Source organism: Dinoponera quadriceps, unplaced genomic scaffold (genome assembly GCF_001313825.1).
Source record: "Dinoponera quadriceps isolate SergipeBrazil2010 unplaced genomic scaffold, ASM131382v1 scaffold3162, whole genome shotgun sequence".
Lineage (NCBI taxonomy): Eukaryota > Metazoa > Arthropoda > Insecta > Hymenoptera > Formicidae > Dinoponera > Dinoponera quadriceps.
Genome location: NW_014557929.1, coordinates 74534 through 86959, shown reverse-complemented (window position 1 = coordinate 86959; position 12426 = coordinate 74534). Strand labels below are relative to the sequence as shown.

Genomic DNA, 12426 nt, shown 5'->3' with positions numbered 1-12426 from the left:
CCGCATAACGACCGACGGATTTTGCCGCGACGGTATAAAATTCGTCACGCCGGCGAATTATTTTTCCACGCGAAGGCTTTCCTCCTTGTTCATACGTATCACTGTCGATAACGCTACCGCTGATAAGGCGTCCGTCAACAATTCGACGTCCGATGGCAAAATCGCTCCGAGCTACGAGGTCGATTTGAAGCGTCACTTGAAAGTAACGCGGTCACGATAGAAAATCCCGTATACATGTCGTGACGATAATGATACGCTTCCAACCCGATGACTTGCGTTCCTCGTCTTTATTACCCTCCTCCTCCTCTTTCTCCTCCCATCGGAAACGACGCGGGCTCCACTCTCCCGCGGAAAAATCTCCGCGATATTTAATTTAACGTATGAGAGAAGAGAACACAAGCGACGTAATAAATAAGAAATAATATACCGTCAGGAAAGTCTCTGAGAAACGGGTGGACGCGTTCGGCCCTGCCGCCGTTTATTGTCGCCGATCACGCGAAACCCGCAGACTTGCGGACGACGTCGGCGATTATTCCTTGCGCACGTGTCGCGGTTCGTACGGGAAGCGAGGCGCGCGTGTCGGAGAAAAACTTTCGCAAAAAGATGGAAGTACTTTCCAAGAAGACGCGTCCCCCGCGTCGATCCTCTCGTCGATTACCCGGCCGTTCGTTCGGCACACGCGTTCTTCCCGATACTCGTCTCGTAGTCTTGAATTTGCCGGCGCATAGTTGCGACGTTAGGCGCCGTTGAGGGATCCGTGCGAACGTTAAACGTTAGACAGAGCGGCTTTGCCGAGCGCTTACGTCGACCACGACGACGAGAGCCGCGAGTACACGAGAGAAACGCCACACCGTGCGAAAAGCCAGCCGGGCGTGCAATTTTCCAGCGGGAAAACCGCGGGCCTGCATTCCGCGTCGCGCGTAGATAATGCATAATGCGTCCGTCGCTCCGCGGTAAACCCGGTTAAACAGACCATGAATTTCGGAACGAATCGTCCTATACGCAACTCCGCCGCGAATCTTAATAAAACGCAAACCTCGGATTTCGTCACGTCGCTTTTGTCGATATAAATTGTAAATTAATAATAAAGTACGATAATATTGATGACGGAATAAAAAAAATAGATAGAGATACAGAGAAGGTGGATGTAACAAGTAGCTTTAATGAATAAATCAATCTTGGCGATGGAGAAAACGATTACAAGTGTCAAACTGAGATCTTGAACTTATGCAATCTGAATTAATTTTTCGGAACTTTCGGAACCACAAATTTCGCTTGAGAGATCAATCTTGACACGACGAAATCGTTTCTTACTGACTCTTATCATTCTTTCGCGATACTTTCCTATTCTTCTGTAATTATAACGTGAGATTTAATTTAATTCAATAAATGTGATTCTTAAGACATTTAATATTAAAAAAAAAAAATTGGCATGCCTGAGAGCATAATAATAAGTGAAATAATTCAGAAATAAGGCATTACGAGACATAATGATCTCTCCGGGGAATGATTAAAAGTGACCGCCGTTGAAATATTCAACGATCTCACAAGGCAACCTGTTTGAATAGCAATATTCATTCGTGCGTACTGCAATCGTTGATTACTTCCTCCTAATACATTAATACCTGAGAAAAGATGAGTATTGAGATATCCGTGCGACTATAATGCGAATATGTATTCAACAGCACGTCGGACATTAATGACCAACGGCGTAGATACAATTTGACCTGATTATTCCTTATGACTATTCTCTTCAATAATTCACCGAATGCGCTATAGGTAACGATCATAAATTTTATTGAGCTTGCGCACGCGTCGCGTAACTTCTGATATGCAACAGGCCAGTGTTTCTCAATCGCGAGCGTCGAAAATTTCGCCGGTATACGCGACGAAGAATCGTACCGTAAAAGACATTTTGTACTCGTACTTGTGTTGAAATCGGTCCTCGTTAGAATTTCTGCGTTAATTTTTTAACATACCCGTGGGTTGATTTAAAATATTGTGCTTATGTTATCTCAGCGTTTTGTGTTGAGTCGATATTTAATATGTATGTGTTAAAATAACACATTTTGCACTTCAGTGTCGATTAATATATTATACACGTTAATTTTGTACTCATTTTTAACACAATATTTGCGTTATTTTTCAATATATTCGCCTCGCGTGAAATTAATGCACAAAAATGCGTGTGTGTGGACGTTCGGGACACATGAAACACGTGTTAAATTTAACACCAAATTTGTCACCGTGTGCGAGATTCGCCGCCTCTCTCGCATTATACTTTAACGACAGTTCCCGGGATCCGCGTGGAATCGATTTTCCCGCGACGAGAATCGCCGAAGAAGCTCATTACTTATCGCGATTCCACGATCTTCGATGATGCGTGTATTTTCGTAACGTAATTTATTATTGAAATTTCGCCAAACTCCGCCGGGAATTAATCGAGGAACGTTGTTCCTAATCCATCCTTTCGAAGTTCAGACGGCGAGTCCGCTTCGAGAGAGACAAAAGTGAGATTATTACGTACACGAGATATCCGCGCGAAGTAATCCCGAGAGCGAAAGGGTCCGCGCGGTCGGGGAGAGAAGGACTCATTACTTTGACAAAGTTGAGAGTCGCTGCGCGAGAGAAGCTGGCACACGCTCGCATTTTTCTCCCGCGCGGAATTTGCATGATCAAAGTGCAGAAACTTCCCGTATGAGTCACATTTTATTATCGACGCGAGAATTCCGCAGCAAGTGAATGGCTACTGCCGCTGAGGCGGTTACGGAATCCCTGCCAACTCGTGTCGCCGCGCTGTTGGCGGGAACGATATTTTCCACGTTTCCAAAAAAACACACGCCCGGTGTTTGCACGAAGATACCCTGTGATCTACCAAATTTCACGCTTTCATTGCGCACAGCTGGGCACCAGCTCGCTTATTGTCGCCCATCGGGGGAAGGGGAAGGCCGTCGTAGCGAAAAATTGTGTCGGGCTGCGGCGACAAAATTACGGAGCGGAGATTATTTCGCGAAAGTGCCGGGAATTTCTTCTCTTTGCTCGCGTATTACTTATATTGCTCGTGTTATTCGGCAATCGCTTATATTTTACTCAATAATTATTCATCCTGCGCATATTATTCGGAAATCGCTCATATTATTCACGATAATTACACTCGTATTATCAGTTTCATTCACATCACTCGACACGTGTCGTTCTTTTTCGTCGTTTCCCCCGTATATTTCTGTATAAAATTTCTTCCCTCACGTCGCGCGGGTTACACCGCCGTGACACGCCACACGATGTAAATCTATTCCTGGGTGCCGTTTACATTTAAATTCGATTTCGGTGTGACGATTACCGCGGATAAACTCGAGACCGAGGCGTTGTTTGCCGCAGAGCGCGCGGAGAGACCAGGGACGCGAAGTTCCGACGAATATAACTCCGTCAGTTTCGGGCGCGTTGGCAACGGGCGAATCTCGAAATCTATCAACCTCGGGAAGAGAAGCATTTATATATAACCTTTATGTCTTTCCGTAAGTACACTGTTGTGTCTACCGGCGGGAGATCGATATTCTTTCACTCCTCAACGGCGAATATCGTCGTAATTATTACCCTTATCGAATCTTCCTTAAGGCAAAATATAGTCCGATCGACGAATCCGTCGTTCGTGGATTATTCAGCGCTAATGGAGCGTCCCGTATAATGTCGCGCGGTCTGTTTTATAATTCAGAAGATTTAGCTCGCGGTTCGACAAGCATCGGTTTACTCGAAAAGCTCGGTTCGATCTTGGAGTCATATCGGGCCTCGTTGCATGCGATGGAAACGAATTAACGATATTATCGACATTGTTGCTCATATGACGTGTGTGTGTGTGTGTGTGTGATTTCCTGAAACCTATTGAAACAATTGAGACTTACCGAAGAAGATACGCGATTTTCCGTGATCAGGCGGCAAGCCGATCGTTCGTTCACCACGAACGTGACAAAACAGCTGNCCCCCCGCCCGACCTTCTGCGGTAAACGCGAAAGGCGTAGCCTCGGCAAGGAGAGAGCCGCCGTTCGGCGGTTCGATTATGTCTTATTGACGTGGCCCGCGTGGCGTGTGCGGCGCGCGACGAAATTGGGTCATCGGCACGAAATTGCTACCACCGAACCCCAAACGAAATTATTCCGTGAAATTTCCCGGCGCTGGATACGGTCTATTTGCGCGATATTAAGAAAGCCATTAACGGCCGGTTCCAGTCGAGGCGGATAGCACCGTTGGTACTGGCAGTTTTTAGCCGATCCGTCAATTCGCCTCTCCGGCCGCTCTTCTATTCAGGGTTTTCCCGCGAATAACAAGCTCTCTTGGAGAAATAACGCGCTTTACTGTTATCGTCCGCGTTACTCTTTCCCCGTCCTCTCTCTCCCGGCATCCGTCGTCTTTCGGTTTCTAAAGATAAAAAACACAAATCAGACGGGGGAACCTCTTTGTTAGAATTTCTCCCGCGGTAACTCACTTTTTTTCATCGCACGTACAATCGGAATATCGCATTCGTAATGTTGCTTGTGCCGCGTCCGCCTTCGTTACCCGTTGCCTCTCTTTCCGACGTGTTTCTCAGTCTCGCATAAAAGTGCCAGTTATCGCGATATCTCCTTAAGGAGCTTCGAAGTTGAAAAGCGTATCGACGAGTACAAAAGAAGAACCGGGGTGACTCGAGGGAGATTCTTTAAAGAATCATCCGGCTTTTTAACAACGCGACGAGAAACTGATATTTCCCCGGTATTTTCCGTTCGTTGTAATTGATTTCCCCCGCTGGAGAGTCACCGGCCTGTCAAGACGATGCAGCGGCATTCTCTCTCAATAATAATCTCAGCTTCGCGAACGACGAAAAAAAAAAAAGAAAAGAAGGAAACTAACGACGGGAACAAACGGTGACATTTTTCAAATCCGCTTCGTTTTCGAGCCTCCCGCGCGGACCCACGCGGATCTTATTATATCATAAGGGACCATTATAACCGCTCGATGTCGCACAGTGTCATTCGTCACTGACACCCTCGACAAAGGCGGGAGAGAGCGTTGTTGCATTCGAACGTTATGGGAATAAAGACAGGGCCCTGTATACATCCCGGCCCGATACAGAAATCGGACAGGACGCGCCAAGATTTATCGCGCTCGCCGTCTCTCCTCAGAAAGTGATGCGCTTTACGTTACGTCTGGCGAGTCCGTTTTCACAATGCGACACGAATACATATTTATCGCGGGCGCGCGGATGAAACACACACGTGGCCGGTCCTCTCCGAGATAAGTTCGACTTTATTCCCCTCTTCGCGTTCTTACATTATTCGCGCGATCGATTCGCCCGCGTGTACAGCGCGAGGCAACGACTATTACCGTCATGACCCCAAGTACCGCATGAAGCTTAGCTTAAGATGGCTGCGATAACGTTGCCGTGTGGCTTAAATCGCGGCATTTTTCCGTACCACAGCTACTGCCGCAACGTCATTGTGACGTTTCGACCGAGTTCCAGCTGCAAAACTGGGGAAACGTTTCTAGGCCTTGAAGACGATGTCGCAAACATCTTCCGCAAATGTAAATTTTTCCCCATCTTCGCCCGGTCGTCAATATAATATTATTTATCTTTCGGGGATGTTCAAGGTGGCAATATAGTTCTGTTATTGCCGCGCGTCCGCCTCTTATAAAACACACTCCCGCTGGATTTCCCACTTCCTCCGACGCTCTGCGTATTATTGTCCGCTCGTCGTGCGCTCCACGCCCGTGCATCATCGCACACCCGCCATCAAGCTGTTTAATCGCGAGCTCGCTCGAAATAATCCGGCGCGATCGACGATTCGCGGCGTCAATCGTCGAGACGGCGTGAGAACACAATGCGCTCCCTTCCTCCGCGATTTCTTCCCGTCCCGTCGATCGGGGGAATTTCTCCCTCGAGCGGAAAAACGGAATTCCGACGCGAGCGGTGACGCTTTTTAAAATAGCCGATATGTTTGCCCGCGCGTAAAATAGCTCGCGATGCGAAATGTAGGATTCGATTTCGACCTGCAGTTTAAAAAAATGCATCGTTTTTCGGCATTCAGCGCTAATGATATTTTCCACCCATCCATCCATCCATCCATATAACCGTCCGTCCGTCCGTCCATCCGTCCGTCCGCAACGTGTCGTACGGCGGATAGATGATCGACAGTGTGCGGTCCTTAACGTCAATAAAAACGCTCACGTACGCGTGGGAAACGTGCGAAAAAAAAAATTTATACCCAGGAAACTCCGAAAGAAACGCATACCCACACGCATTAGATATGTGTGTGTGTATATATATAAGTAGGATCGTCCAACACGGATGGAAGTACGCTGGAAGGCCACGCGCGATCTGCGAACGTAACCGGAACGCTAACGGATCTTGCGCTGTTTGTCGTCAATGGAGTTTCTAGCGGCTCGAAAAAACACGCCAATGTTATTCAAATCACGCACAATCGTCGATCAAGCGATAACGCGGGGGGTTTTTTTTTTTTTTTTCATTCAAATCAGGACGTCGTGACCACCGTGTCTTTTCAACACGTATATCATAAATCATGCGATATGCATTTACATGATAAAACATAAATATATAAAAACGTACTAAGATAGAATAGAATATATAAAACGAATGATAATTCTGAGAAGCTCTCGAGAAGGACTTTGAAGGATTTCGCCAACATTGTCCGGCGAGTTTAATAACGTCGCCAGGACTTGTTTTAAAATATAACTGATTCCCTTTACCTAAAACAAGTTCAACAAGGTATGCTTTTATTCTTCGATAACTTTTACCTCACGCAGGGGAAAAATTTATCGACGGGAACAGTAAAGTTATTATTTTCCCTTTATCATCATTATTAAAAGATATCAAATAAGAGATTAAATTAGACGAACAGTCGGTAGTAAAAAAGTTACAACACTTTTATTCCGATGAATTTCACGGCGCGTCAGTACCTAATAGGAAAATTCGTTTTTCTCGTAATTGTCGGGAAATAAATTTGCCTTTTAAATACGATATGGGTTCTATTCTGAAGTTTATCGTTACAAAAGTGTTTACGATTCTTTCGTCATCGACTAAATACGATCGTGGATTCACGATCGAGCCGACGACGCGGCAAAAGCGAAGAACCGACGTGCGACGACGTCGCGTTCACACGTGGGAAAACAATAACGGCGCGGCCCGGCTTCGCATCGGAATCATTTCACGGTCCCGTGTCCGTACATCCGCTGCGGAAATCGACGATTATCTCTGTCCGACGGACACAGCTGCCGTTATCGCCGATATCCCGCCATAACGAGCGCGATCATTCGCGCCATTGTCTTCGTGCCCCGCCGCCCGTAATCACAATTACGACGTAAGCTGCTCTCGTACACACCCGGTTGTACACAGCCGGTTGTAAAAGAACGCTTAACGGCGAGGGGGAGTCAGATATCGCCTCGTGAAACTCGCCCCCCGCCCTCCACCACCGTCCTTCCGTACTTCGATCGGTTGTCGCGCAATTCACGACGAGATCTCAGATCCCGCCGCAAAGGGCCGTTCACGGGGCTAAAAGGCGAGCATTCAAGAGCGGGGCTGAAGGGCCGGGGCAGGGGAGGGTATGTTGGAAAAAAAATCTTTTGAAAAAAAAAAGAGCCGAGTGACAACAGGAAGTGGGACACTTTGTAGTCGGTGCAGTGGGTGAGAGATAGTAGTGAGACGTATCCAGCGAGTGAACGAGTGGCGGTGCATACTTACGTCCCGTTAAAGGGTGCATCAGAGCGGGGTGCGAGGTGGCTGCTGCAGCTGCTGGTTGCTTGGGTTTGCTAACCTTTGTGTTACTTTTTGCAAATTCCAAACGTATGGTTTGTGGCATATCAGGATCGAATCTAACCCCCTGCTGCAAATAGATTCCCTAAATTAGTAAATCGGGAGCACATGTGGATGGGCGGTGGTGTGGTGGGCAGAGAGATGAGAGAGAGAGAGAGAAGAGAATGAGAAGAGGTGGCGCGATGGAAGAGAGGTGGAGACAGAGCGAGAAAGAGGTGAAGGGAAAGAGCTTCTTTCTTTCGTCACTAGGCACGTGCCGGGTTTAATTTGTCACACGAAATAAAATGTTACTTTTTCAATATTACTATCTGTGCTGCTATTCCCCGCGTCCTCGCGAGATTGAGAAAAATCAGCTGGCCGATGCCGCAAATAATTTTCAAACGATAAAAAAGCGCCTCGCGTCAAATAAAAATCGAAAAGAAAAAAATTATATCAATGGCACGACAGAAAGTGCCCGCGCGCACGATTCTACGCCGTTATACATTCATGTGGTGTGCGCGGGAGGAAGCTGTTTTGCGCGTAACAGCGATATATTTAGTTCGAATGCCGATGCAGCTTCACCGTTGTTTAACGCATCACGAAAACGTCCACGGTAATATTGACAGGCTCGTAACCAATCACTCTCCGTCTGTGTTCTCTGCAGCGGTTTATTTTCTTTCCGCGTGTCGTTTCGGCGACACCGTCCATTTTGCGAGAGAAAGAGAGAGAGAGAGAGAGAGAGAGCGGACGAGTTTAACGTTTATCGAAGTGAGTTAGATCAGTGCAAATAGCTAATCGATATTCTGTGAATTACTCGCACACGGTAAAAAATTCGGTCAAAATCACTTATATATATTTTTTTAGAATTTTATACTTTAATTTAATTCTTTCTTTCTTAAGCGGACGCCGCGATGCCGCGAGATAATTTAGACGCGATAATGTCTTCAATGTCAGATGGAATTATTGAAATTAAATTGCTTCCACATACCGAATTGAGAAACGATCGAGTGAAAGGGCGCGTCGTAATACGATAATCGGTAAATATATAAATCGAGAAGCCCACTCGCCATATGTTTTCGAAGCAAATAGGAGAACTGCTGTCACGCGAATATCGCCTTCTCATGTCAACATATGAAAAGAACATCTGTAAGAGCGTTCAAATGATTAAAAAAAAATCTCGTCTCGTTGGCTGCGCCGAATACGACCGGCTCGATCGTGTAATGGCGTATATTTCGTGCGTGTGCAAAATAAAACCGAAGGACCGATCGAATCCACCGGTGGCTAGCGACGAAAGTGATGGAGGTATAATAATAGTACGGAATTACCAGGTGGAAGGGAAATTAGCACAAGGGCGTGTACGTGTGTATACATGTGTGTGTGTATGTGTCAGTGTGTCAATGTGCGTGTGTGCATGTGTGTGACTGCGTGTCAACGTGTGTCAATGTGTATGTCTGTGTAAATATATGTGGCTGTGTGTCAATGTATATGTGTGTATCTATGTGTGTGTGCGTGTGTGCCGCTTCTTTCTTTGTAAGTGTATTCGTAAGGTGAGTCGCTCGTTAGTACGTTTCTAGGGTGTTTCCAGCGAACGTGTCCATCCGACAATAGGATGTTTCTCTACGCGGTACGTTCGTAGTAGTTATATACCGTTGCCATACGGGTTATGTAACATTGCAGATTGCGTGAGGTCAGTTGCAACGGTATGGTAGAGCTATATACGGGGTGACCAACTTAACGGCCATGAGAGAAAATTCGTGGCGGGCGCTCGCGACGAAAAGCCATTTCGTCGGCGCGCGCACGGAGAATTGTATACACACGCGTGATACAAAGCAACCAAAGGTGAGTCGCGTGACGCGAGCCGTAAGGAAGGAACCATTTTTAAAGGCCGAAGTTGATCGCCCCGTAGATATATGTATTTACAGATACATATATACGCGTTACATATAAATATATTCGTGTCTCGCGGGTGGTACATGTACACCGTTATCGATCGCGCCGTTTAATCGCCGCACGGAATTTCGAAGCTCCCGTTTCTCGACCGAATGGAAAGGAAGTTTCCGTTGAACGCGGGGGAAGAAGAAAAAGAAAAAAACGCGAGGAAATATATCTCTCGATCTCTCTCGATCCGGCGGAGGTAGATTCGAGATAATTGCGCAAATGCCAAAGCTTCATGAATTTGCGGCAACTTTTATCAATTCGCTCGCGCGCGAAGCCTTAAAGAGAATTAATTCGCATCGGTAATGGTCTGGCGAGTACCGCGCTCGTTTCCGCGTTTGTTCCGTCGGTTACACGTTACAACGCTCTGTTACAACGCGCGCGGACCACAGCACAACGAAGTTTACGCGCTGCGTACGTACGCTCGAATATACGTATATGCAACGAGATGATACGCTTGTCGGGAGGCAAACAACACCATATATATAGAGAGAGATATATATTGATAATGCCACACGGTGCAGCGTTATTACAATACGCCTTGATACGTATACAGGTAGACAGAAGGTAATACTACGTTTGGTCCCAATGAAAGAGAGAAAGATAGATAGATAGATAGATAGAGAGAGAGAGAGAGAGAGAAAGAGAGAGAGAAAACTACGGTAAAGAGAGAGAGAGAGATGAACAGATAGATCGAGATAGATAGAGAGGTCGTGGGTGTAGTAACTAATAAAGGTAAGAGCTAGGTAGCATTAACCCGTGCCAGCTGGAATCTAAGGCTGGGTGGAATTCGTAATTAAAAAAAAGGAAAAAATGAAAGAACGGAGAAAAACTGCCGGGCATATTATCTGTACGAGTGTGTGTTATTGTGTATGTATATAATTATATATGATGATATGTATATATATACATATATATATATATGTATATATATACATATCGATCTCTCTCGCGCATTAATCGCGACTTCCTGCGCAGGATGAGAGAATCCACCACCTTCCTTTTTTTGTTTTGCGTCATTTTGTCTTTCCTCCCATCTGCCTCTCGTGATGCCTGCGAGAAAAGGGCTATTACCTGCAGGTCCTGCTTCGCCGCCTCCGCGCCTGCCCTTGTGTGAAAAGTCACGAATCCCACCGGCTGAAACGAGAAAGAAAAGCAACAAGGAGCGTTTCGTTCGTCGCCGCGTTTTCGTTCGTGATTAGCGCGTTTCTCTAATCGGGCACTCGTTACGCGAGCCGTCGCCGACGCCGTCATTAGTCTCGAAGGGCGGCGAGCGAATTTACGCCCGTCGACGCTTCTTCGCCCATTCGTGCGCATCGCCCCGTTACGTGGGGGCAACGTCTATCGTATTATTCGCGATAAAGAACGCGGCAGGTAAACAAGCGTCACGTGCGCTTCGCGCATCTAACGGTGTTTTTACGGCGGAGCCCGCTTCGGGGCGCGATTTATAATTCGCAACGAGTCTCCGCAGACGGAATTGTATCCGTGAGTCACTCGGGGAGATTCGTATTAGCAGCAGCCGTTACTTCAAACTTATCTCAAAACGAGATACTCAATTTGAATACAGAGTCGGATGTGAGTTGAATCGCGATTACAAACGAATGTAAAGAAAATTTTACGAATAAGTCGCTTGAATTTGCGTGTGAGCGCAAAATTAAATGCAAATATAAGTATCGCGTGTGTCATGTGTATTTTAAGAGAGCTCTTACATGCATATCGTCATTACTATTTTTGTACTATTAAAATAAAAAAGAGGTTTTTTAGGTTAAAAATAACTATAATTCCTCTCAATGTGCGAGATAAACGAGATTATCGTCTTGTTTTTCGTCGAGGTTTTCATCTTGTTATTGCGCTTTNCCCCCCCCCCCCTCTCTATCACTCTCTCTCTCTCGCTCGCGCTGCCGGCACAATCCTCGACATTCTTATTCGCCCTTTTATCTGCACGAGCGCATCCGCTAATTTATTCGGCTTCGACGGCATCGATTCCATCGGTTTCATACGGAATTAACGGAACAACGAGGACACCGGGCGTCGCGACGCAAGAGCGCGCAGATCGATCCGCACTAACGATCGCTCCGCGAAGGCGAACCTACCTACCTACCTACCTACCTACCTACCTACCCGCTTCATAATGCATCGCGCGATTGCACCAGCTGCAATCGACGGTGTCGATTCCTACGACGGTATGCGAGATAGAAATGCCCGATCGTTAACGCGGATTTCGTTACCAGCTCTCACTTCCGATCCCGCGCCGTTCCTCGAATATTCATGCATCCGAAAGAATGAAATTGGAGCGGCCGAGTGCGATCTCGAAGGAGCGAGCGAAACAATAGTACGATGCAAAAGATACTCGATCGAGCTTCCCGTCAACTTTTCCGAAAGTAACGTCTCTTCCTATCCGTGAGATCGATAGATTTATATAAGATAATCGGATGTTATGGTAGAGTGAATTGTTTCTTAACCGGTCTGTAATCGTCGATTATTGGCGAACAATCCGCCATCCAGTCGCGGGTGATTAATCGACGAATAATCGAATTCCCCATAAAACGGATTGTGATAAATTTTTATATGCACATATACTCGAAATGTATAAAGCGTAAACGGTTTTATAAAATTTCGATTACAATTCTCACTCCTGTGCTGTAAGAAACGGAAGATTATATTCTCCGCGACGGAACCTTTTCTACTTTCTTCTCTTCAATTCGCTCAAGTCG

General features: G+C 46.4%; 1 protein-coding gene across 2 annotated transcripts in view; it reads right to left on the bottom strand.

Annotated features, from left to right (window-relative positions):
• The window catches only part of LOC106749517 (protein couch potato-like), a 107140-nt gene that overhangs the window by 27057 nt on the left and 67657 nt on the right, over nt 1-12426 (bottom strand). For both annotated transcript variants that reach the window (XM_014629043.1, XM_014629044.1), the window contains exons 4-5: nt 10787-10849; nt 7727-7868 (exon numbers count right to left, since the gene is read on the bottom strand). In XM_014629043.1, the coding sequence (XP_014484529.1) occupies nt 7727-7868; nt 10787-10849 (205 nt within the window). The remainder of the gene's footprint in view (nt 1-7726; nt 7869-10786; nt 10850-12426) is intronic.